Source organism: Harpia harpyja, chromosome 7 (assembly GCF_026419915.1).
Source record: "Harpia harpyja isolate bHarHar1 chromosome 7, bHarHar1 primary haplotype, whole genome shotgun sequence".
Taxonomy (NCBI): domain Eukaryota; kingdom Metazoa; phylum Chordata; class Aves; order Accipitriformes; family Accipitridae; genus Harpia; species Harpia harpyja.
In genome coordinates this window covers 7970076-7995926 of record NC_068946.1, presented here as the reverse complement: position 1 = coordinate 7995926, position 25851 = coordinate 7970076, and the positions used below count along the sequence as shown (strand labels likewise).

The 25851-nt window shown below is 51.0% G+C and overlaps 2 protein-coding genes across 4 annotated transcripts in view; both read right to left on the bottom strand.

Annotated features, from left to right (window-relative positions):
• Window positions 1-8467: 8467 nt before the first annotated feature.
• Window positions 8468-18245, bottom strand: ALDH4A1 (aldehyde dehydrogenase 4 family member A1). Of its 2 annotated transcripts, none has more exons than XM_052792099.1 (15): window positions 18127-18245; window positions 17262-17355; window positions 16831-16923; window positions 16670-16717; window positions 16123-16278; window positions 15396-15545; window positions 15194-15268; window positions 12636-12823; window positions 11643-11716; window positions 10882-11078; window positions 10448-10495; window positions 9911-10063; window positions 9574-9695; window positions 8888-9006; window positions 8468-8757 (listed from the first exon to the last, which is right to left on the bottom strand). In XM_052792099.1, exons 1-15 carry the CDS (start codon window positions 18159-18161, stop codon window positions 8645-8647), a joined length of 1665 nt encoding a protein of 554 aa, XP_052648059.1. In that variant the 5' UTR covers window positions 18162-18245; the 3' UTR covers window positions 8468-8644. The 2 variants fall into 2 exon arrangements, with proteins under 2 accessions (XP_052648059.1, XP_052648058.1); XM_052792098.1 differs by lacking the exon at window positions 18127-18245 and adding an exon at window positions 17493-17575.
• Window positions 18246-18896: 651 nt separating this feature from the next.
• Window positions 18897-25851, bottom strand: part of IFFO2 (intermediate filament family orphan 2) — a 43836-nt gene continuing 36881 nt past the window's right edge. For both annotated transcript variants that reach the window (XM_052792101.1, XM_052792100.1), the window contains one exon: window positions 18897-25324. In XM_052792101.1, coding sequence (XP_052648061.1) covers window positions 25219-25324 — 106 coding nt within the window. In that variant the 3' untranslated portion in view covers window positions 18897-25218. The remainder of the gene's footprint in view (window positions 25325-25851) is intronic.

Here is a 25851-nt window from a genome sequence, read left to right as displayed (position 1 = left end):
TTTGGCATTCCCCTCCCTGCCAGTGTGTTTCCCCTGTGGCCTGATGTGCGTGGGTTTTATTCGAAGCCATGTGCTCCCCACAACCGCCACCTCTGCCCCCCCACAACTTGCTCCACCATGGGACCCCGAGGAGTTTGTCCAGGTGCAGAGGAGCAGGGGGTGCGAGTCCAGGGGTCATGCAAGGAAAAAATGGGGGTGCCATCAGTGCATGGCGACCTCAGCCCCAGCTTTCCAGCTTTCACCCCCTTCCCAGAGTCCCCTCACATGCCCACCACCATCTATAGGCCAACAGTGGGAGCAGAGGACTGGGAAGCCCCATTGCTGCTTCATTGTTTGCAACGGGTGTTAGTTATTTCCCAGGCTTGCTCCCACCACTGTGCCTCAACATACCCACCCACTAAATGGGATGGCAACACCGCCATGCCTGCACATCCCTGCATAAGAAGGGATTCCCTGCAGGAAGGGTTTTAGGATACTTCTGTGAATACGGAGCCAGCTATAGATGCATTCACTGCACCCAGCCTGGTGGCAGAGACCTCATCTGAGCACCCAGCTCTGGCACCTAAGGACCAGGCTGCGCTCTCTAAAACTCAGGGACATTTTGACCCAGCAAATCTCTCTGGGACCCCAAAATCAAGTGAATCCTTTTCCCTACAAACCCCCAGACTCTGCTGTGCGCTTTTAGGTAGGCATCAGGCTGGGATCCCCTTCACTTGTGTTGGTTGACCCTCTCTGGACTGCAGATGCGATGCTGGAGGTCCCACAGATCATTCCCACAGCCGTCCCAGTGGACACCAGTTTGTCCACAGAGGAGGCACGGGTTTCCCTGCTGAGACCCCATCGCTCAGTCTGCTCCAGGCTGATCCCTTCCTTCCCTTTCCCATCCTCCCAGAGCAGGGATGCTCCCACCCAGCTCCAACCCCTGCTCCTGGCATCCCTCATTTTCGGGGTGTCACTTATTTTCACAGGCTGGGAAAAAAGCGAGCGGGGACCTGCCGGAAGCGTTGATCTCACGTTGATTAAATGTTTTGGATGGCACCGGTAGACGATGCGGGGAAAATCGATTGTCCCCGGCAGTTTTGCCCGCCTGGCACTGTGAAGCAGGCACCGAAATGTCAGGTTTGTGATCTCAAATTGGCGATCACGACGCGGGGCGGGGGTAAAAAAACAAAGGGTGGGGTGCGGGAGAAAAATCTTAAACAAAAACAATGCCAGAGCAGGGCTGCCTCTGTGATAATATTAATAATTGGTATGGGGAGGGGGGAGAGGAAATCTGCAGGAGGAAGCTGCTGTTTGTGAGTAATTTTCTGGGTGCTGTGTACATGCAGATGCCTTATCGCTGAAGGATGAAAAATAGCAGCTGAGATGGTACTGCAGATACATTTTAAGCACCCAAACGCAGGGCCAGGGAGGGGGCGATGCGCTGCGAAGGGCTGCGAAGTCGGGAGGGTGGATTGCTCTGCGGGGGTTGTTGCTGAGCCCAGGAGGAGGTTGTAGGGACAGGAGCAGGATTTAGGGGATAAACCACCACCCCCCCCAGGAGAGGGACTATGGTTGCAGGTGGCCTGCGGGTGTGAAGAAATGGTGATGCAAGGGAAAACTGTCCGTCCCTGCAGCCGTGGGGATGAGGTTCATGCTTTGCTTTGGTCCGGAGGCATGTGAGGATGATCATGCTGTGGCATTTGGTGGCCGGACATGGGGATATTGCTGTTTGCATGATGGTGCCCACACCCAAGGGGAAAGGGATGGGAAGCGCTCCCTTGTCCCCCGCAGGCCAGGGTCCAGCCTTCGGACTGGCTGACTCGGCACGGAGCAGATCAGGGAGCGCTCTCACCGTCCCTCCCCTCCAGTCCGGTCCCACGGGACTGGGGCTGAGGCTGTGCAAACAGCCTGGTTCGAGGTGGAAGACTGTACCTCATCCTGCCCCCAGCCTCTCCCCATCCCTCGGGGGCTGATTTGACCACGCAAAGCGGGGGTTGGAGGCAGCGGAGGCTGCAGCTGGCAGGGGAAAGGCTGCGAGGGAGCCACTTGGCAGATGCAAAAGTTTGCTCTTAATCCCAAGTCACCCTGGGCCAACTTTGCCGCGGTTCCCTGCTGCTGCCAGAAACCCCGTTTATTCGCCTTTCGAGCCAACCTCGAGGCCATCAGACAACAGTGAGTAATTTATCTCCTGGGGGGACTTCCCCGGAGAGCCGGCGGAGGAGAGAGACGCCGAGCCAGGCTCTGCTGGCGGCCGCGCCGGCCGCCTTCACCTGTTCCTCTTCTCAAGCAGCCTGGCTCCAAAATAATTCAGGCTCCCAGACAAGCCCTCCCTGGGGTAAACTGAGAAATGCTGGGCTAGGTACGATCCTCACCCCCTCCTCACCAAAGCTGTAGAGCTCCCGCTGACGTGCCCCGAGGCCAACCCACGCCTCCGTGGGTTGGGGAAGAGGTACCCAAGCCTGGGAGAAAGGGAACCAGGCGTCCTCAGATGCCCTGGGAAGGAGGGTGCTCTCCTCTGGAGGGATGTATCCACAATTTTTAATTGATTGGTGAGCAGCGTGGTCATGCAAAGGAGATGGGGGGTGGGGGCTTTCTGCCTCCTGGTCCCTTTATTTTCTTTCCAGGATTTTCTTCCGGCCCCAAGGAGGGGGATTCACATCTTCCAGCTTTGCTGTGTTAGCCTAAGGGATGTGAATCCCCTCTTTATTTATTTTAGCTGGAAGCTGACATCCCGTGGTATTCTCATGACTCCAGGACCTGGGGCTTTAGCAAAAAATGCTAAATATTAGAAGACTCTGTAATTTTGTAGCATTTTTGGAGGGGATGAGGAGTGCGGGCACTTGCTACAGCCCTTAAAACCACAGTTTGTTTGTTGAATGGGGCCGACATACTGAAACCGTCTCCCCTTTCTTGCCGGTCGGTGTGTCTTTTTGCTTGCCTTCTCCCATCTGCACTGTGGGAAAGTCCAGCTCTTGAGCTGAACCCTGCAGCTCTCTCCTTTCTCCCCACCAGTTTAAACCTACCCTCTTGTCCCCCAACCCAGCCTCACGGCTGCTCCTCCCAGTCCCAGGGCTGCAGGCTCCCAGTCCCAAGCCCCCATGGATGCACAACCCCAGTCTTGCAGGCCGGTGGGAGCTGTGGGGCCACTGGTTTTTCCCGTCTGCAGACAACGGGATAAAGACCACCATCTGCTGCTAAGTCCTTGTACTGCAAACATCTTCTCTCCGGACCCCCGAGGATTTCTCTGCTCTCCCAAAGCCACAAAGCACTGTGAGGCAGGGGAGGCAAAGCCTCAGGCAGAAATAGCAAGAAGGGAGAAATAATATAAGGCAGAAAGAGCGAAAAACCAGGCCAAGGGGGGTCTCCATCCCCCTAGAAAACTGTCTTCTCAGGATGCTCAAGATTTCTGGCTCTCCCCTGTGTCGTGTTTTTTCCTCTCTTACCACCGCCCTCACCCCCGTGTCACTTTTCTCCTCCTCATCCTTTTTTTCAAGGGATGGAAAAATAGAAAGACACAGGCCATGCCTGAAAAATCAGTCCCCGGAGGTGGAGAGGGTGATGCCAGGCTGTTGCTGCCCCAGGACCGTAAAGCCCTGCAAGGGGAGGGAAGGGAAGACATTTGGGGAGGGGGGAAGGGGGGGCAATTCAGAGCACACCCCTGCTGCCAGCTGCTGCCTGCCCCCAGTGCGTGGTTGCTGCCCCCATGATGGGCAGGAGACGTACCCCATAAATAGCAGCATCCCCACCTTGAGGCCTGGCTGCCCACAGGTGAGGGGACACAGTGGGGGGCACACAGGGGGATTGCATGCAGACCCCCACCCCCCCCCCCGGAACCATGGCGTCCAAAAAGTTTTCAGCCTCGGGGAGTTTTCCGACAAGCAGAACTTAAGGGGATTTGTAAAGCTGGAGTTTGGCTTGGGCTCACCTTTAAGGGTAAGCTATTCCCTTTATCCTGCAACCATCCCCGGCCCTTCCCTGCATCCTATCTGGCCCTTCACCCCTGCAGCATCTGTGTAGTGAGTTTCATCTGGCCTCTCCTTGGGAAACAAGGTGAAACCCCCACACAGAGTCAGAAACACTCGCCCACCGCCCCGTTGGCACCAGCAAAAGGTAAAAACAGCCTCTTCGATTGCATTTAGTACTTGCTTTCCAGTCTGAAACACTGGCTAGGCAGGAAATCTGCCCCTAGGACACCGTATACAGGATTTTTAGGAGGAAATCAGGCAGGCTGGGAAAGCAGGGAGCCCTAAAGCTCTCCCCCAAACCAGCTTGCTGAAAAGAGGGGCACAGGAGGGGCAACAGCTTCCCCAACCAGCTGCAGCTGCAGCCTGTAAATAGGCTCCAGCTGGGGAAGCAACCCTCAGCGTCACCTGCAGGCAGGTGCTGCAGTCACGGCCCGGGCAGCACCCTGAAAGGAGCCCAAAATTCTGGGATGGGAAGAGAGAGAGCAAAGGTCTGTGGTGGTCTGGGACCATGCCCCTTCAGAGAAGGGATGTGGCTTGGACTGTGGGATCTGCCTTCAGGTGGGTGCTGCTTTTGCAGGGATCGGATCTTGTAAGGTAAGAGCAGAGATTTGCTCTCCGTGGAAATCTGGTGTTAAATCAGGCTAACGTACGCTTGTGTGGCTTCCCAGAGCGCTGGGCAGGAAAAGACGTTGCAGGTGGGAAGCGGTGATGGGAGTTTGCAAAGCAGGAAGGCGGCCCGAGCTCCAGCCCCTTCCAGGCACGTGTGCTGTGAAGCAGCACCCCGATTTAGAGCGTGTCCCCCACTCCGGGGATTTGCAGGGCCCCCAGTGTATTCTGCAACATAGAGAGGCCTCGGTGAAGTATATTCAGTGTGGTATGTCCATTGGCTGGGATCTGCTGCCCGGGGCAAGCATTTAGACCTCATTTATTGATTCTTCTGGGGGAGGTTAAGGGCTCTCCTCTAACCCTCGTTAAGCCAAACGCAATCATGCACCTCCTCTGTGGTTTAATTTTTGTGTTTGTGTGCTGTGCTCGTGGCGAGGAGTTGGGTTATCCCCTTCATCCTCAGGATGCAGTGCCAGGGTTTTCCAGTCCTGTGCCCAGTCCTGAATTGTAGCCATTCCCGATGTGTGCGCTAAGAGTGGGTAATCACAAATATTACCCCTAGAGAGTTAAGCCTTTCCTTTAAAACAAACAAACAAAAGAAACAAAATCAGTGAAGTTAACATTAGGGCAGCAATTGCATCATCGTGGTCACTGCCTCTCCTGTTCAGTCTGGGGAATTTTTAAACTCCCCAGAAAGCCAGAAGCATCACTGCTCAGTGCTAAAAAAGAAGGTGGCTGTTGCTGTCCTGGTCTCCCTGCCTGCTGCCCATCCTCTGCCTCTCCCATTTTATACCCACACGGACAAACAGGTCCACGCTTGCCTCGGTTTCCTGCTTTGTTTCTCTTTAAAGCTGAGCCTTGGCCCTCTCGCCGAGGGCTTAAAGTGTGTTCATCACCCCCTGGCTCCTGGGCTGCTCCGGGTGGTTTGCATTAGCGCCCCTGCGCAGCCCAGGGTGGCAGGGGAAGGCGTTTGGGCTCCGTCCAAGAAGCCTCGTACTCGCTCCGGACTCTGGTAACGATGTACCTAACGCGGGACATCGGAGGGTTTGATCTGCCAATTAGGCTCAGCCGGGGCCGCTAACGGGAAGCAGATGGAGCTGTGTGTTATCGGAGGGGAAAATCTGCCACTTCCTAGAGAGAGCCTGGCTCAGGCTCCCTCCCGGCTCGGAGAACGGATAGCCGAGGGCTTTGGGATGCGGTGGGGGACCGCTAAGAGCCAGGCCAGCTCCGGCTGCGCATGGGAATGGGATTGAACCCCTACCGGAGATGCTCCAAACCTGTTGCCTCTCTTTATGGGGCACCGTGGGATTATGCGCAGCCCCTGCGCCCTCCCCAGGCCCTTTTCCCCATCCCAGTGGAGGGCAGAGCGGTCCAGGAGCATCCGAGCAGGCCAGAGAGTGCCCAGGGGTCTGCTGCTGCGAAAGCCCCTGTCTCTCCCAAACACCTACCGAAGCGTTTATCAGCTTCAAAAAGCCAACTGTTTAAATAGCATTAGGGGACTGATTTAAAGTCACAAAAGCCATGAAATTCAGAGTTAAGGCTAAAAAATCCACTTGACACTCTGGCCTTAAGTCATAAAAGGCGTGAGCCAAAGGCAGAGGCTTGAACGAGCGCTCGACTCCTGGGCCGTGGCTCTCCGGATCTCCTGGCTGCCTGGCGAGGGGCTGCGAGGCAGAGCCCTTAATGAGATTTAAATGAGCTGATGGGCCAATCTGGAAAGGTTCGGGGATGCCGTTCGGAGGAGCTTTGGGGGGGGCTTATCCTAAGCTGGGTGGCAGGAGGTGACTTGGTTGAATGGGACATCGCTGTGGTCCCACCTGGATGATCTCTGGGGGTTTGGAGACCATCCCCAAAGTCGGGGTGGGTCCCGGTCCTTTCCTCCCTGCTGTGGGATTGGGGGGGGTTTTGGAGTTGAACTGGGCTCTTTCGTGCCCTCCCAGTATGCAGCATGAGGATGCTTTGTAGTAACCTGGATGGTATTGAATTAGGCACCTACTCGATCATTCCTGCCTCTCTCATCCTCATGCAAGGGGAATGTCTTGGGTTTAGCAGAAAATACAAAACTGGGTCATTTTTATTTTGATTTTTTTTTTCCCCTCTCTCTGGGATGAGTGCATGGTGAGAAGGCCAGCCAAAAGGCTGATTTGGGGGATCCTCTGCAGTGTGAGCATGTGTGCAAAGGCAGAGCTGTGGCAGCCTGCGTGCCCTGGCTTCTCTGCTAAAGATGAGAGCAGAGAGGTGTTTTTCTAAGAAATAATCGATATGGACATGGGTTGGTTGGCAGTGGGTGCAGCAGCGTGAAGGAGAGTACCTGCACTCAGGTCCCAAAACTGCAGAGAGCTGCTAGGACAAACAGCAACAGCCTGTTCCGAGGCAGAAGCACCAGTTTTGGGGAGTGCCTTATTGTTCCCATCTTTTCTTAGCATGTTGCATGCACTAAAGGTACTGAATGCATGCTCGATCTAGCTCTCTATTTGGCAACAATTTAAAGAAATAATTTGTAAAAGAACACAAAGTTTTTTGTAATTTGTTTTATTGCAAATTTTCTCAGTTAAACCAGGATTCACAGGTATTAATGCAACTTGTTCATGACCTGCATGCTAAATACCAGCCCAGGCGGGGACAAGATCAATACTTAATGCTTATTACAACAGCCTTAACAGGGTTATCCACTCTATCTGCAAATCCTGATAATTGAACAGTTATTAATTGTAGGTGTCACAAATATATACATTTCTAATTTAGAAATTATCCTGGAAGGATGCAAGACTTTGTGTCTAAGATCCCTTTTCCTGTTTGCATTGCAGGACCCATCCGGTGAGACCTTGCTGGTGGTGAGGCAGAGCCTGCGCAGGTCACAGCAACCGGGGACCACAAAGGTCAGAACTAATTTAACTTCTTAACTCGGCAGCTTGCAGAGCCTCGGCGATGGGCCCGTGTCAGAGGGCAGCTCGCCAGGATGGGAGTGGGGTCCTGAACAGAGCACAGCAGGCTGGGAAATGCATCTTGCTCTAATTATTGCAGACCTCCAGCTGGTGTCTCAGCACCTCCTGCTAATACTTAAATTCCTTCTAGGGGCGGTGAGGGATGCTGCATCCACCTAAGCAGCTTGTGCAGGAACGTTCCTGTTATTGAAACACCTTCTTTTAAGATCTTTCTGCTTCCTTCCAGTGGACAGGCAGGGATCAGAACAGTGGAAGCAGCTGATAACCAGCACTGGGAAGCACCAGAGGTAGCCTCCCCTCACCACTGGTAATGAAATGAGGGGACTAAGTGGGGTGTTGCTGCTTCATCTGCCTGATGTCTGAGCACACACCAAGACTGTTTGAAAGGTAACACGCAGGTAACCCCGGCCGTTGGCTTCTGAGGGGTGAAATAAGTCAGTCACTTAGAATTATTTCTAAGCAGCACCACACTCACAGCTGCCCTCTCCTGGTACGATGTGCCTTCTGCCAAGCTCTCTTCCTACATCAAAAACATTTGGGTGTGTTGGAGACTTTGCTCTTGCTCAGGAATGGGGAGAAAACACAGATCAGGGCTCCCACCACATTGATCTCTGGTTTAAAATGAGCCAGGCTTCCCACCTCCCAGGAAGGCTGGTACAGTCAGCCCTTGACTTCCAGGGATTTCTGCTGGTGCAGCTCAGGCTCTGCTGGGATAAAGGAGGCCTTGGGGACAGAGAAGGACGGAGCTTTACACAAGTGACTGGGACAGGGCCAGCCTCTTAATGCTCATCTCCTGCTTTAATTCCAGCATGCTCAGCCGCGTTGAGAAGGAACTGTGCTGGATGGACAAAATGGAAGGAAAAGGGAACCCAGGATCCAGGTATGCTTTGCACCTCCACATGTCCAGCCACCCCTTAATTAATTAAGCATGCTTATATGACAAAGAACCACAAAGAAAACCACACAGACTTTTTCTGTTTTGAGTTAACAATTTAATAATAGAATTTTTTCTTTAAAAATAAAAACCTAAGCTCGTTGGGCTAGAGATCAGTAGATTTAAGTGCTTTATTTGAAGGTTGTAGCTGCGAAGCCACTCTGCGTTGAGGAGCGGATCAGTAGTACCGGTGCGGGGCCAGGGAGAAGGCATCACTGCATATAGGCATAGCGCCAGTCCGTCAGGGGCACGTGTGTTTCTTTGACGGCCTGGGGAGATGTCCAGCGCAGGATGTAGTGGGGGCCGCCAGGTTTGTCGTTGGTGCCTGTTTCAGAAGGAAAGAAAGTGCCGGTGACCACGAGATTGAGGACAGGGGACTTGCTGGGAGGGGGATGTGGCTCAGTGCACGGCCATGTAGGTAAGTGTTGTCTCCAGGCAGGAGTTTTTTGTCTCACCTGAGATGCGGGAGCCTCCGAAGGGCTGTTGAGCCACAACAGCGCCTGTCGACTTATCATTGATGTAGAAATTGCCGGCTGCGTTGCGCAGAAGGTTCCTGGCTTCATCGATGATTCTCCTAAGGAGGGACAGAAACAGCTGTGACCACAACAACAGCAAAAATTTATGCAGAGGCCTCTACCTTTCTATAGCAATTAAAACTGCACAAAAAGAGCATCTGCATTTCTTTGCACGCGTTTCCAGGACCGCACGTTATTTAACACACACTGAAATGGGTCGTGCATACTTAGAACTCAAATTATCCCAGTTTTGTTTTATTTTAGTTTGTTTCTCTTTTTAAGTTTTTATGGTTATAAAATGAAGGTAATTATAACTTAAGGAGGGTCCCTCTGTGAGGTTACACTGCTCTTAGCCCTCCTCCCATATGCTCCAACCACTGCCTTTGGGCTAGTTTCTCACGGAAAAAGCATTTTTGGGCTGAAAAACCACTTTAGAGGCATCCCCTTCCCTCCTCAGCGGGAGGAGGCTAAAAGCAGTGTAAGCTTTGCAGGAAATGCTTTCTCTCCTCCTCACCGTGCAGCGCAGGGCTCTGGAGAGAAGCAACCTCGATGGCTCACCCCAGAAGGGGGAAAAGCATCTTTGCTGTGTCGGGATGCCGCAAGGCAGCACGGATTTTGGCACTTACTTCTCCTGGGCGAAGACTGCCCCCGTGAGGCCATAGGGCGTTGTGGTGTCGATCAGCTCCAGGACCTCCTTGTACCGCTTCTCTGGGTAGACGTACACTGTGAGGACCGGGCCAAAAATTTCCTGTACAGCAAAATAATCAAGCACTCAGCAGGGACCGCCTCCAAAAATAAGCTGTGGGCGCTTCGGTACCCGATTAGCCAAAAAAGTGACAAAGGACAATATCCCCGCACCAACTTGCTGTACAACTCCTCTCTGTGTGCCCAGCGGACACCTCCGGATGGGACCTGCGGCCCCTTTTGCACCTTTCCTGCCCCCTCCCTGCAAACTGCTCTCACCTCTTTCATGATGGGGTCCTGTGGGTCTTTGCTCTCCACGATGCACGGCTCAATGAAGTATCCAATGCTGTCATCGCAGCCGCCTCCTGCCAGGATGGTGAGGCTGGACGACTTCTTGGCGTGCTCAATCCATTTCTTTATCCGTGCAAAAGACTGAGAAAAAAAATAATAAAAAAAGAGTGTGGGTTTGGGGGTCTAAAAGGAGGTTTGGGCAATCCCTTTCAGGGCTACGCTGCTCTTAGTGCTCTTCCAGCTCAGGAGGAGGGGTGAGAGCTGGAAAAAGAGACCCGGACACTCTGAACCTTATGTCTGAGATGATAGATAGTTTCTCAGCAAAATAATGCACTTTTCAAGAGGCACAGTGACTAAGGCATGCACTACTCCAAGAGGGAGCAAAAGAGGGCTGATAATCAGCTCTGACTAATCGCTGATGTTCATACTTTGCTGTAAGCAATAAAACCCATTTAACCTAACACATAATGAAAGCCTGGTGGTGTTACCTTCCTGCACTGGTAGAAACATGAGAGGTGAGCTCACCTTGTCATCAATCACTGCGGAGAAAAACGTCCCAAAGTCCTGGGCAGGCTGCAGGAAGCCAGAAAGGAGGCAATGTAAGTACATACTATGCCAAAAAGCTAACTCTGAAATTAGGAGGAGCTGAAATTCCCCAAATAACATTTCCCCACTCCAAACACACCTCTGTTTGAGGGCGCAAGCTACCCCTTTTCAATTAGTCTGCAGTATTCAGCGACTTACTTACACAATCCTTCCTGCAGACGCTGGCTACAAGTTAATTTCTAATCACTAAAAAAAGATGAAGGGGGGGAGGGCACGGAGGGGCGGTGGTGGGGAGAACCAGTGGATAAAAAGCTCGGTTCAATAGGAATTAGTAGCCAGTTACCGCAGTCTCTAATCCCATCAACCACCCGCTGAGCCGCAAAGCCCTTCAGCAGCCCGGCAGCTCCGCTCACGTCTCCCACTTTGATCTTCCCGTGCTCCTCCAGCAGTTTCTCTTTGATCTGGGGCCACAGCGAGTCCGGGGCGTAGAGGCGGGAGCAAGCCGAGCATTTTTGGCCGCCGTACTCAAAGGCCGAGCGCAGGGTCCCGTTCACCACGCTGGCCACATCGGCCGAGCTGTGCACAAGGTGGAAGTTCTTGCCGCCGCACTCTGGTGCCGGAGAAGGGAGGAAAAGGGGCAAGGGAGGAGTTGTCAGGGCTGCGCCGGTTCTGAAAAGCACGAGCCATGGCCACAACCCTTGCAGGGGGCTCGGCCAGCGCTCGCCCTGCCCGGTCCACGGTTCCTCGGGGAACAGGGACAGTGCCACAATCCCAGGGAGCACAACACCAGAGCTGGAACAGGCTTACAACACTGATGGAAGAGAGACCGACCCAAGTTCCCAGACTTAGCGTGGAGGTTCTGCAACCCCAGAGAGCCACCGTCTCCCGCCCAAGTGCCAGCTCCCTACCATAAAAGCCCACCACCCCGTGCCGGTGTGAGCCGGTGCTGTAAGCTCCTCTAAACACCCAGAGCACCCAAACGAACAAGCTTTACCCTTCCACCAGAGAGGGTGGACAGGACGCAATTTACCGTGTCATTTGCTCTCTGCTCACAAGGAGAGGCATCCTGACCATCACTTCAGTTTCTCCCTGAGCGGGGGAAGAAACCGAACCCCCAACCCCCGCATGGCCTCCCCACCCCCCCCAAAAAAAAGGTGTAAGAAGTGGCAGTTACCTCCAGCCAGGCGTGGGAAATTGCGGTAGCGATCCAGGTTTTCGGAAACCTGCTTCCAGAGCCGCTTGAAAGTCCTGGAAGAGAATGGAGGAGCTGGTTAGTGCACTCTTGCCTTTGCACAGGGGTGGCACTTGGAAAAGGCACATGTGGGTGACGTGCCCTGCTGAAGGGGACCCCAGCAAAACCCTGCATCCATCCCCAAAAGAAGGGATGCCCTGCAAGCGGAAGAGGAGATGCTAGCTGACGACGAGACCCTTGGTCTCAAAGCCATGGCACTACACAACAACCCCCTAGTTTTAAAAATAAGAAACTGTTGCAGTGTCACAGGGAAGACCACAGGAGCGAGCATCCAGCAGAAGTTTGTTCTTCCCCTTTCCCCCCCTTCCTTTCGGTCCTTACTGTGACAAACCCCTTGGCTGCAAAACAATAAAAATGCTAATAACCTCCCACCAGGAGGCACAGCCGCTAATACTAATTTATGAGCTTCCCACCTTTAAAGCACGGTGCTCATCAGACCATGTCCTTCACCGGTGGAGCAGAGTCCCCAGGTTTAATAGCCCGTTACGGGCTGCCGGGGCCCTCAGCGTCGCTAACACACTCCGACGCATGGGCAGAGCGCAGGTTTGCAAATCTAAGTGGAGCTGGCATCGCTCTGCCAGCGCAGTGCGGTTTGTCAAGCCAAATCACAGCATCTCTGGGAGACAGGGCAGTGTCACTTGCAAGTTTGTCTATTCTCTGTGCCTTGAGTTTAGCAACGGAAACTCCCTGCTATTAAACGCACTCCCTGTAGCTAGAAAACCTGGTTAGACACTTTTTTTAATCAGTTTTAAAACCATACTTTAAATATGTTGCGTAAGGAGGGCCCATTGTCTACCTGCTGCCCTACTCAACGCTGTCCTACATGTTCAAAGGACCAGCAGACGAGCACCCAGCATCATCTCAGCCAGCGGCTCCTCACCGCTCTCCCCGCTGCCGCTCCCCTCCCCAACGTACGGCACGCTGCCGGTGAAATTGAGCCCGCAGAAGTGCTCGGAGCTCGTGACGGTGTCTCCGAACACAGGCCCATCTGCCGGCACAAACTGCACGACGTTCGGAGGGAGCCCGGCTTCGAGGAGGATCTTGTAGACAGCGTAGCTGGAGAGCAGGGCAGTGTCGCTGGGCTTCCACAGCACCACGTTTCCCTGGGAGAGAGGAGAAAGTCAGCACGCGAGGAAAGGCTTCAGCCCCAACGCAGGTAAGCAATTCTTAAATGCTCTGGCAAAAGTCTGTCCTGCAGCCCACAGCAGGTGGGACGGGAGCAATGGCACCTCTGGGTGCCCAAAGCATTGGTTTTGAAAATGGCCTGTGATAGCCCTGGTCAGCTGAAGGCACAAAAATCCTCCCCTTTCACACCACCGGGCCACTGTGCCAGCCTTTCACACCCTCCCTTGCCGGGGACGCACAGTTTTGTCTTCCCTAAAGAGGAGCCGCAAAACGCAGACCTGTTTTATGTCTCGAGAGATGGGACGGTGCCGCTAAGAAATATGCTTACAACACTGCAAGCGCTGTCACTCGCCGGCCAGCCAAAGCAGTGAAATAAAACCTCACGCCCGGATTAATCGTGCACAAGCAAACAACACAATCGGCTGGAAAACACAGCACTAAAACGCCGGTGGCGGCACCCCACCCCTTTGGCTCCACGCCACCGTCCTCCCTTCGGCTCCGTGACCTCCCCTGCGTCACCGTCACACTGCTTGGCTCCCACCGCACGTGACCGTGCAACAGGGTCACAGCCCCGGGGCAGCAGGAGGGGGATTTTTGGACTCGGTCTCAACCAGGCACTTGCTTTGCAGGGACTCGTGGTGCAGGCAAAGCTCCTCCTCCCCCCCCCCCCCCATAATCCTTCCACTCCGAACAGTGAGAAAACTGAACCACACTCTGCAAAAAATCTCCGAGCAACTGCGAAATCTAACTCGGGCCACGGTTGGAGACTGGATGCCCTGCAGCCTGGATACCGGTGCGGTGTGGCAACTGCTCCGGTCCCAAGGAAATTCCGCTCCTGACGCTGCAATGGCATTAACCGCATTGATCTCTCCAGCTATTTAGGCAAGAGCAATGTTTAATCCCCTGGGAAGCACACTGTGGTGACTAAAACGCTGGGGCTCTAATTAATACCCACTTATTAAGCACCATTTTCTCCTAAATTTAATTCCAGGTACCACCTGCCCCTGAGCTTGTCAAGTCACCCGCTGATGCCCTGCTCCTTTTTGCCCCAGGCCTGGGGTGAGCAGGGGGATTTCATCACCCTGCAGCAGCCCGGTGGGAATTTATCGTCACACTTGAAGAAGGAGAGGCAGATGTACTGCAGGACGCCCAAAACAGTTCACCCAGACCTGCCAGCACAGGCTTACTCCATCCCAGCAAGGTTCATCTGCTCTGGGATGAGCTTACCACCAAATGCCCCAAAGCTGAGGACCTTCCTCGAATCCCAGGGTGGGAGGAACGCATCTCCCTCCCCCAAAAAACTTCCCAGCTCCATGTTAGCTTCATGCTCTTCCTTCCTTCTCCCGTACAAAAGTGAGAGGTTCAAATGCTTCACCTTGAATATGACTTTAAAATGTGATGTCCCCAAATTAAAAGCTTGGTGTTCTGCCTTATCGCAGCTTCTTCCACTTCCAACAAAGGACACTACTGCTGGAGGGACAATCTTTGCTGTCAGGATGAAATCTGAGCCTAATTAGTAAAGAGCTTAGGACAATTTTGTGGGTTTTTTTCCAGTGCAACAATAAATTAATTAATCCTAGCTCAAATTCATCAGATTAATAGTCTCTCCCCAATACCCACCCTGCAAAGGCAGGAGCTCCCCACGCTTGACGGGCACATTGGGGTAGGACACGTACAGAAATGCTGTTTACCAATACTTTGACTTTTTGGACCATCTCCTGTCTCCCAGTTCAGTGCTAAATGCCAGAGCCACGACCCGCTCTCTCCTACCTTCGCCCTAACACACCTGCTGTACCCAACAAAAGTCACCCAAGAGGAACCTGAGCGATTACAAACTGATTACACTGATTACACTGGCAACAGCACCCTGAAGCCCCGTTCACAGAGCAAGCACCACACAAGAAAATACCCAACACCCCCCCCCCCCCGCCCCATATTTCTCATCTCCCTTCCTTCTGCAGTACCCTGACCTCCTCTCAACCTAAAACCCAGCCTAGAAGTGAAAAGACACCTTGCTTCAGAATAAAAGCCCCAGAAGAGCAGGTTTGGGCATTTTTTCCTTTTCCAACACTTCCCCCATCACACCTGTCCATCAGTGGCCAGGTCTGAACTCCAGCCACTAGAATGCCTTCTTGTAATTAAAGACATCTGAGTCTAACTGCAAGACAGCTGATTGAATTCAAGGGGACCAACATACACAGGACCCCAGGTGTGTCCTATTGAACAGCACCAGACAACCACGGAGGCCAAATTCAGCCTCGGAGAGACCGGGTCCCCCTCGCTCCCAGCCTTTCTCCAGACTGTTCTCTCCACCCCTGGCTCTCCTTAAACCCCACCACAACACTCACCATCAACGCTGGAGCCCCTGCCAGGTTGCCGCCGATTGCCGTGAAGTTGAAGGGAGAGACGGCTGCCACGAAACCCTGCGGGTGGGAGAGGAAAGGGACCGGTGGGAGCACGGTGACTCCTCTCACCATGGCGTCACACCGCAGCTTAGGGCAAAAAAGGGAGCTCCAGAAGCAGGGGGACAGCCCCAGCCCTTCTCCTCACCTCCAGCCCCCGGTAGACCATGCTGTTGGTGCTGACGTCCACGCTGATGGGCTGGCTGTTCTCCAGCTCCAGGGCATACTTGGCATTGAATCGGAAGAAGTCTATCAGCTCTGCAGCAGCATCGATTTCCGCCTGGATGACTGTTTTACCCTGCCGGGAGAGGTCGCATCAAATAAAAGCACCGAAGGGGAGGGCGTGGGGAGGAATGCAGCAGCCGTGAGCTGCAGCGGTGCGGCACAGCGCATCCGGATGCGGTTTGTGGGTTGCCTCTCTCACGCAGACCACGTGCTCGCTTCCGAAAGATGCGGCTTCTCGCAAGTCCCCATCCTGCAACATCTCCTTCGCACCAAGCAGAGGCAAATGCGGCCCGTGCCCTGTGCCGGCAGACATCACATCCACCCATGTTCCCCCACCACCCTTTAGTGCCTCCCCTGGGAAAGCCAGGGCTGCTGGGGCGTTTTGCAAGAGCAACCCTGATAATCGCAGCCCACCACACCAGTTGATCCTGTTCCCATGACGCTTGACTCCCAGCTACAGCTCCCTTCCTTCTCAGCAAAGAGGCAAGGATCAGTCTGTAACCCCTCGCAGCACTGGCACTTCTAACACTATGGACATTCCCACTGCCAAAAAATACCTTGGCAGCTCCTCCTGCCCTGCTTCCCCGGCTCCCCACATTCCCTCCCATTCACCCCAGCTATCCACCAGGTCAATCCCGTATCCCCCTTACCTGCCCGATCATGGTTTTGGCCAGCACTTCTGCTCGCCTCGGGCCGCTTAGCATGTCAGCCGCCTTCAGGAAGATCTGGGCTCGGTCCTGGACCGGTTTCAGGTCCCATTCCTTCCTCGCTGCCAAGGCAGCGTTAATGGCTTTGTTAATGAGCTCCTGCAGAAGAAAAGGGGAAAGGCAGCAAGGAGGAACTCACCATCTCTCCATCAGCAGGTCGGAGGGGAAAGCGAGGGGCCATCCACCCCCAGGCACTACCACAGCAGCCACCTTCCCATCACAACCCCAAATTTGCAGCTCCTGGTACCAATTTGTTCCAGGATCCCTGGGAATTGGAAAGCCAGCACCTGCCAATGGAGCTTCCTTGCTCACAATGTGAGCAGCAATTAGCGTTTCATCCAGACTTCTCACTGGCAATCTCAAAGCGCATCACACTGCAAGCCTCGTAACCCCACTGCGAGATAAGGCTTGCTAAACCCAGACAAAGTGCTGTCGCTCCCCCCCCTCAAAAAAAATGAAAGGAAGAGGGAGGGCAATGAGGCGCACTCACCTTGTTGGCATAGCAGTACTTGGCCACCTTGTGCGCATGATTAAATGGCTGAAAAGAGAAGAAAAGCCTCCGTAGTTATCAGTCCAACAGCTCTCCCTCCTGCCAGGCACATCCCCCTGCTCTGTTCTCACTTGTTAAATAACAATTTTCCCCAAACCCACCGACAGCTGGTACCGCACCGTCGACGTCCACACCTCTTCTCCCCCGATCACACACGGGATGGATTCTGTCTTGCCCTTCAGGTCAGCAAGTGCCTAAGCGAGAGGAGGAGAGCACCGCAGTGGGACTTGCGCACGCAGACCTCCACCAGCTGCCCCCCCCGCTCCATCCATCCTCGCCCCCAGCCCCAGGAGCAAAGGGAAACATGGGGACGGGCTTCCTTCCGTCCCCTGGGTATGGGGTGCCCGCGGGCTGGAGGGATGGGGACAGGAGTTACAACTCCCAACTGTCCCCAAAGGGAAGGAGCGGGCGCTGGGCAGGACAGGGCTTCCCCCCACCCAGGGAAAGAGCCTGGGGCTGCTGTGCAGCACCAGAAGCAGAAACCAGGACCTTAAAGACCCCCCAAAAAAAGGCTGATCCCCTGCGGCGGTACCTTCTGAAGCGCTGCTCGCTCGGGGCTCCCTGGTTTAAACTCGAGGATCGGCTCATTGGTCACCTCGATGGCCGAGCGGTGCTGCCATCTCCGCCTAGGAGAGGAGCAAGACAGACGCTGAAATCCCCCCGGTTTCCTCCTTCCCTCCACACCCTCGCCTCCCAGTAACACGTGTTTTACTGCTCAACGCGTTCCCTGGCCAAACCGGCCGCGCGCGCCCAGGCACCACACCGCATTATCATGCCCGCGCTCCATCCCGTCGGATAACGATGCCGGAGCTGGGAACTGAGCCTGGACATCGTAGCCCCCAGCCAACTATCCCTTCTCCTTGCTATGCAAAAGGTGCTGGCAAAGGAATTCCTAAGGGACGACGCGCAGCGCAAGCTCCGAATCGATCCCGTTTGCTCCAACGCCCCAACGCGCTGCCAGCTCCTGGCAAAGTCCAGGGCGCGGGGGCAAAAGCCGGGTTGGCACGCTCTGCCCGCTCCAGCGAGCAACTGGACCTTGGCAGCTCGGGGCCAGGAGTTTCCCAACCCGGCTTTGATATTAAATTGCCCCTCTCAGCAAAAAAGGGGGCAAAAAGGAGGAAAAAAGTGCAAAGACTGGGAGGGAGCGCGGGGGCTCGGCAGCGGGGAAGGTGGTCAGCAAGAAGCAAGGGAAGGCTGGGCCAGCAAAAGGGACTAAAGGCAACGCACGGCTAAGGGGAGCCGGCGGGTCTTCCACCCGCAACGCCCCGCCACGCGTGGAAGTGCTGCAAGGAGGGGGTTTGCGGGGGTGGGGGGGGGTTGGCTGCTCCTCCACCCCCTCCCAGGGAAGGGGGAGCGGGGGGTGGGAAGGGAAGGGGACGGGACCCCCCGGCACTCACCCGCCGCCCCGCAGCCCACGCAGCGCCCGCCACATCCCGGCCCCGCCGCGTTCTCCGGCCCACGGCCGCGCCCAAACCACCACCTGGGGAAAGGGGGGGGGGGGAGGCGGCTAAGACAAAACCATGAAATTAAATATTAAAAAAAAAAGGGGGGGTGGGGGAGGGAAGGGGGGTGCTCGCAGAGCGGCCCCACACCCGCGCGCTCTCTGTGCGTGGGGCGTGTCCCTCCCCACCCCCTGTGGGGCGGGAAGGAGCTGTCGTCGCCCTCTTCCACCCCCCCCCCCCCGCCGCGGTGGTTGAGCCCGGCCGACAGGGCGGCCGCGCGCCGCGGCACGTGGGGGGGGGCGGAGCGCTGGCACGAGCTAAAAATAATTAAAAGAAATTTAAAAAGAAATTAAAACAAAAAACCAAACCAACAAAAAAACTCGAAGCAGCCAAACCAAGCCGAAGGAAGCGGCTGTCCCTGTGCAGCGCCTCCGGGAGCGGGAATGGACCTGTGTGGGGAGAGAGCGAACAGGGAGCTGGAGCGGCTGAAATTTAATTTAAAAAAGGGGGGATTTTAACCCAGAATGGGGCCTGGGTGGGAGCACGGGGTATTTCTATTTGGAGAAAGGGGAGCAGCACTTCAACAGGGGCAGCTGAAAGATCCTAATTTTTAGGGGAGCTTTGGAGTATCACCAGGTGTGTTTGTGTCCCCCTGCCTCCCATCCAAAAAAGCAGCTTTTTCCCTAAAAGGTATTTTCCAACCCCAGAATTAACACACAGAGACATTAACCAGGAGTTTGGTATTTATTTTATAGGTTCGTTTTTGTTTTTTTCCTTGTAACCAGAGAACGACTGTAACCCGTTTTCATCGACAAGCCCCCGCGCTCCCCCCTGGCGCAGGGAAGCCCGTGGGATACGCGACCGATGGGTCGAACGCCGAAGGATGAACCCCGCTCCGGAGGGGCTGCACGGCTGAGGACGGACAGACAGACGGACGCAGGACGGGAGACCAGAGCAGTGTACGGGGAGCCGGAGAGCAGACCTGGAAGGGGTCGGTGAGGTCGGTTTTGGCACTAAAAAAGGAAAATGGAGATAATCCGGTGGAACTCAGAGGAGTGCGAATGCTTCTGGCTCTCGCTGCGGGCGTTTCTCGGTGCCCCTGCTAAAGTGGATTAAGATTTCTGAAGCCTTTGATGGTCCGAAATCCACCACCAGTAAGTGCGCGTACCATTTGGCCTGCTTGCAAATTCCCAGGACAGACTTCCAGCCACAGAGGAAATCGATTTACATCTCGACGCCAGAGCAAGCTTGGGAGCTGGTTCATCCTTTGTCCTTTCCTCACCAGAGATCAAATAGCATCATCAGTTCAGTCTTTTTCTTTAAAAGAAGCTAATATACAGAATATAAAGCACAATATTTACAACAGTACAGTAAACAGGTTCATTTCCACACTGATCAGTAGTCTGTTTTAATGTGTATAAAAGAAATTCTTATATGACCTAAGAGGAACTGACAAGAAGTGACACAGCATGGGGAAAGAGTCATCAATACCCTCCACTTAAACACGTTAAATAATAAATAATCATTTTTGGCAGAACTTAGCTACATACACTTTAGCCGCAGGTAAGGTGTTTTAAGGACTGAATCGTGTGTCTCTTGGTGAAACCACGTTACACAAGAAGTGCATCTAGTGACCAAGCTTTTAATCATCCTCGACCCTCTCTAATAAGAAAAAAGAAATTTTAGGATTTCAGATGAAATCTGCACAGGGACCGTCAGTTTGGGCAGCCCACAAACCACAGGCGTTGGGTTGGTGGCACAGTGGTACTGGGGCGTTCTGCCATGGAAATGACACAGGTTTGAAGCCACCCCAGGGTTTTTAAGCATTAACATCATTATTTCCTCCAAAGACGGAGCCAGCCAGACCTACGAGCACCACCTTTGCTTACAAAAGTGCTTCACTGTTGGAGTGCCTCAAATTAGGAGGGAATCGTGATTTCTAGAAGCATTGAATACCCACTTCTTAAACACAATTTGTTGCTTCTTCAAAAGAGAAGCTTTGAAAGGCTCCCGCAAATGCGGAAGGGTCTTAAGACACTGAACTACACACAAAAACAGACAAAAAGAAATAATCAAGTGTTTCTTCACTACTCTGCCAAAGACTCGTGTTCAAGCCTTCCGTGCTCCCCTCTCCAGAAATGGGTTGGCAAGGGACTGAATTAAGAATTTGGCAGGTAGTGTTTCTAGTTCACCTCTAAACCCAGCATTATTAACACCAGGATAGTATGTGTTGCCAGGATTGGTAATTTCTTTTCGCATTTAAAACTCAAAACTGACAGAAGTTACATTCTACTAAAAGCTTAAAATCAAGCATTTGGGTGACTTAACACTGAAGGCAAAGATTTTTAAAGCCTGCGTGTTCCCCTGCAACCAAGTCCTGGAGCAGTGCAAAAGAATAAAAAACCCAAAGTCCTGAAGCAAAATGTGGAAAATCCTCATCAGGGTATTATTACACCATGGAAGCACTATCATTTCTTAATTTTGCTGTGATAAATCGCGCTTTAAACATTCAGCTCTAAAATGAAGCACTCTCAAATGCGAAACACAATCGAGAGACTTCCCAGTATTGCAGTTCTCTTCCTCACGCGCTCCAACACAAACATTCTTCCATTTTTTTCCAGAGCCAAGGGTAACATAAGGAAATAGCTGCTTTAGAGAGACTGCAGCGCTGTGGCAAGGCTATGAGCACCCACTGATCACCGTGGCTTTTCCTCAGCCAACCTCGGACTGATGACCCAACTTGTATTTTTGCTGGCAGGAATGGTTAAGCAAAAAAACCACAACCTCATAATTAGAAGCAGCTTTAGATCTATATTCAGGCATGATTCTGATTATTTTGTTTCATCAAGTTAATTCCAATTTATACCTGTGTAGACAAACACAATTTATCTTCCAACCAGGTAGAACACAAACCCCACTCTGGGGCAGATTTTAAAACTACTGTGCTGCAATCACCCCCAGTATTAAGGGGAGCAAACGGAGGTTCTTACCGTCTCCAGCAGAATGCCTCGCAATCGGAGGAAGAAAAAAAAACACCAGGGGAAACAGCAATAATTCTGCAGTTGCAGAAAAGCTGTTAACCTGTTTTTCTTTCCCTCCCCCTCTTGCTCCGAGGAAGCGATGGGCAAGTGCTTCACAGCCATACCTGTGAGGTTGTTTCTGTGTTGTCGCTTGAAACCGTTTGAGAATTTGGAGTCCCATCAGAGCAGAAGATATTTTACAAGGGAATAATTGCATTTGCCAACAGAATTCTGTTTGCACTTTAAAAACCTCTAATAAAAATAGAATATATACTGTGTTTCTTATAAATAGATTACACATTTAGCTTAGATGAGTTTCATTACATTCCCCCCCGACACTTTTTTTTTTTTTAAAGAATTTTGTTTTTTCATTGTGTGAACTAATATGATAATTACTAAGTCTTTGAAAAAATGTTTGTACCACATTATTCTTTGGACATTTTTGAACAACATGCATCCACAAAAGCAACTGCCATTTGTTTACTGAAAACACTTTTTGTACAAACCCATTTTAGGAATTTGATATATTATTACACCGCTAACAAGCAAAAAAATTTGCTTCCTTGAAATCCCCTTTTAAAAAATGAGAAACAATGAGGAGGATTTTCTGATTGTAAGTCTAAAAAAGTGTCAATATGACACCACATTAAGAATAGAAAACAAAAATAAAGTATTTACAGCTTTACAAAGGAAAAAGAAAGAGGTCATCAAAATCATTTCCAGCATTTTCACAATTTTTTTCTGGCAAGCTTTTGATCTGGCTTCTACAGAGTGGTTATACGCAAACAGAACAGGACCACTGTCAGCTAAATCAGCAGCATCGCTTGAAACTAAACCAAAGACCTCCTTAGGGAAACTATCAAGGACCAACCCTCATAACTCCCAAAAGGTTGATCCACCAAGTCCTATACAGCCTAAATGAAAATAAAACCCCAATCCCAAGTATGAAAACACCTTTTCTTCCTTAAGAATGGATTACGTATGATTATAAGAAACAGACACCAGCAACAGTGGTAATTTACCGTCATACACATCACCATCGTACACATTATTTCTATACCCTCTACTATACACCCACATCCCTTACACTTACCAACAAATGCAACCCTATTACAGATGCTCCTCATAATTATGGCTACAAGATAGACTGTAGGTTACAGCTAGCTTGTTTCGACAGCTGAATTTCTGCTTCTTCCCTTGGCGCTCAGTGTCAAACTAAGGATATTCTTTCCTACCCTCAGCATACCAGCTACTAGTTTCAAAAACACTCAGCCTTTTTCCTACTAGGACACTGAGTTTTAAAGAAAAAAAACCCAAACACAAAAAAAAAAAACCAGCAGCTAAGCCGGACGGCCATTAAAATTGCTCAGTTTCTCCAGTACCAAAAAGCATTTCATAATTGAGGAGAGCCGAACAACAGCCTCCGACAAGGCTGATTCACTGTGCAAGTAGATTGCTTAACAATGCCTCCACCAAAGTCACTAAAGCATTACAGACATTCAGCTTTGGCAGATGGTTTCTCAGCCTCGTGAGAAACTATGTATTAGCAGCTGAAGTTCATACAGGCTTGAAAACCTTAAGAGTACTTTATTGAAAACATGCAATCCCAGCCCCCTCAAAAAAATGTCACATCTCTTGCCCCCACCCACCCACCCCAACTTGCAGCCCTAGTGAACATGACATTTACCACTTTGGCCACCTAAGAAATAACAGGAATGAGCACTTTGGAATAAGGTTTCTTTTCCAGAGAAAAGTTATCTACATTTACGTGATGAAACAGGCTTTGAAAAAGCCCCTAACCCACACCACAGGAACCAAGAAGTTGTTAGCTACTCTATGAATAACTGCACTGAGTATTGCAATCAGTAAAGAAACCCCAAGAATATCCTTGGATCTATTTTCTTGGACAGAAGCCATCAATTGTGGATCGTGGCCTCCACATTGTGGATCCAGATGGATCATCCCAGTACTCCTCCCCACACTGAAAAACACAGGGAGCCCATTTGATTCACGTGGCCTAAAAGCACCATCGTGTGCAAGGAGGAGATGGATCTGAACAGCGATGAAACTCCAGGCAGCAACACAGGAAACTCAAATGGAGAAGACATTACTGTACCCACAGTTACAGTGTGAGCAGAAACCCTCCGAGGTCCTGCCCCTCTGCATGGCTGCGCAAGACAGAGACGCATTTCTGCCCAGGAACGCGCCATTTGCCAAGACACTTGGGCTCTTTTTGGAAGAGAGCACCGCTGATCTATACTGGCTGTATGCTTACAATGCATACAATGCTTACAATGCAACCCTGCTGATTTCAGATCAATACATAAGGGAGGCTTGGAAACAATACTCAGGAAGCTAAAAAAATTGGCCAGCTTACCTTTACATAACACTGAGAGGGTGCTTAAATGGGGTATTTCCCTGTCCAGTCCTAGCACTGCTCCTACATAGCAGTTTCTATGCTTCCTGGCAGGAAAAAGAATACATTTGGTGTTTACTCCAAGTCTTGCAACTGCTAGTTAACTACACAGTTACCTTTAGGCAGTATTAACTACACTTTCAATCTTGGTCTAAAAAACAAACAAAAAATTATTGGCTGAGGTTTATACCCTGTTTTTACCTGGCTGAGGTGCTACAATTCCCATTAATAACCATGAACAGCTTGATGACGCCAGAGTTTCCTCAAACACCACCAAGTGATCTGACTTTTGATGCTGCTTTCTCAGTGTAAAAATACAGAAAGATTGACAAAGCCTAGGTCTTCTCACTTTCTCACAGAGAAAGCACATGGCTGTTCTTCCCTAATTCTAGGGCAGCAGTAGTTTGGGATTCATTTTACTAGACCCTAAAAAAAGGATTACAGTATTTTCCAATGTTCAGCTTTTCCGAAGAACAGTGGTCTGGAACTCTCCCAATGTCATGTCTCAAGCCTACATCTATACCACCGCATGTCAGTTTATCCTGATGCTTCAACTATCCCACTCTAAACATCATGAAAGCAGCATAAAATGGAGTTATCTCCCTGTCAGCAAAGTAAAATCTGCAAACACTATGTTTTTTTTTTTTTTTTTAAAAAAATCCTGAAAAAAGAAAACACAAACCAACATGGGAACTGAAGGGCTGATTCCCCTCTTAATCCAATCACTGGAAACAAAGGCATTGTAATACAACATTCCTCCTCAAGAGAAGCTCTACAGATAACTAACATGTGCAAATGTGTTTTTAGCTTTCCTTTCCCCAAGAGATAACTGTAGCCCAGCAGGGACCAAACATTCCATAAATAAGGCGAGCTTTTTTTTTTTTTTTTTTTTTTGCATAGTAGTTTATCAGTGATAGTCCCACCCCACTGAACCCTCCTTTGTCCACCTGCTTTGCCACCGAGCTGAGACCTGCTTCTTCAGATTCTGGAGTCTAGCAGAAAGCTTGTACAAATCTCAAAGGCTCCTTCACCCAGAAAGATGGAATGAAGAAATTCCTTTTAATATTGTATAACTGCTTAATCCTAAAAGCTGTCTCTAAACCCGCTATTATTTTTAAAGGTTTACAGTTCAATTTGGAGGCATTCTGTTTTGTGCCAGACATTGGTAATTGTACCATAATTGTCTTGGGTTTGCTTCTCATTTGCCAGCGTTCCTTTTGCCAATCAGTGCAGCAGTTCAATAAAACCATCACCATACTGAAATACCCAGAGCCTTTGCAGCACCATTCTCTGCTGCTACCAGATTTTTTTAAATAATATTTTTTATAAAAACACCTGCTATTAATATTCCACTGGAGCTCAAAGTGGCTCAGCTTGGGGCAAAGGCACAATTAAAACACCATGTTTTCTTACAGGACTCTGCATTTATGATTTGTATAACAATAGAAATTTACAGCACCAATCCTTGGGTGGGGTGGGGATGCGTGTAGGAATGAGTCCTTAGAAACCCTGTGCAAGGGCTTACAAGTCTTTTTTTTTTCCCCCCATCAGTGTATCGTTTTTTAATCTTTTCTTTTATCTTCCCTTTCACTGGAATGCACCAACTACGTATCAGCTGACCATGGGCTCCACATCCGTCTCTCTGTCCAACTCGTCCTGAATTTCATCTGTGTTTCCTGAGTCACTGCTGGCTACAGAGCTGGGAGATGGAGAATTTCTGTAGAAAAATTCAGAGAAAGGTTTAGAAAAAAAATTAAATATCATTGACAGAAGGAAAAAAAAAGGAACCTTTAAAGAAAATTGTCACTTTCACTTCCCAAAACAAGTTACAATATCCTTTATTAACATTAAACTTTGAGTTTAAAGTAAGCATCAGTAGTAGACTTAAGCATTCCGTATGCTGCCACCCCACCCCTGTCATCTCCTACACAGACATAAAGGCTGCCCTAGGTTTACAGATGGGGAAATGGAAACTAAGTCCAGTGAATATCCTACAGAGACTCTCATCATCCATAATACATACAGTCTTGAAAACACAAAGAAAGTTTATCACCTTGTTCTTTTAAGCCAGGATGTGTACTGGGGGCAAGCAAGAGATAAGGAAAAACCCTCATAGTACAGGGTTCTTAACACATGAAAAGATTAAAAACCAAGTTCTTCATATAAGTCCACAGTCAAGATTTAATTTGGGCTTTGGTTTAAGAGTCCTAGATCTATGACGTTAAGACTAAATGTCCGTCCAAG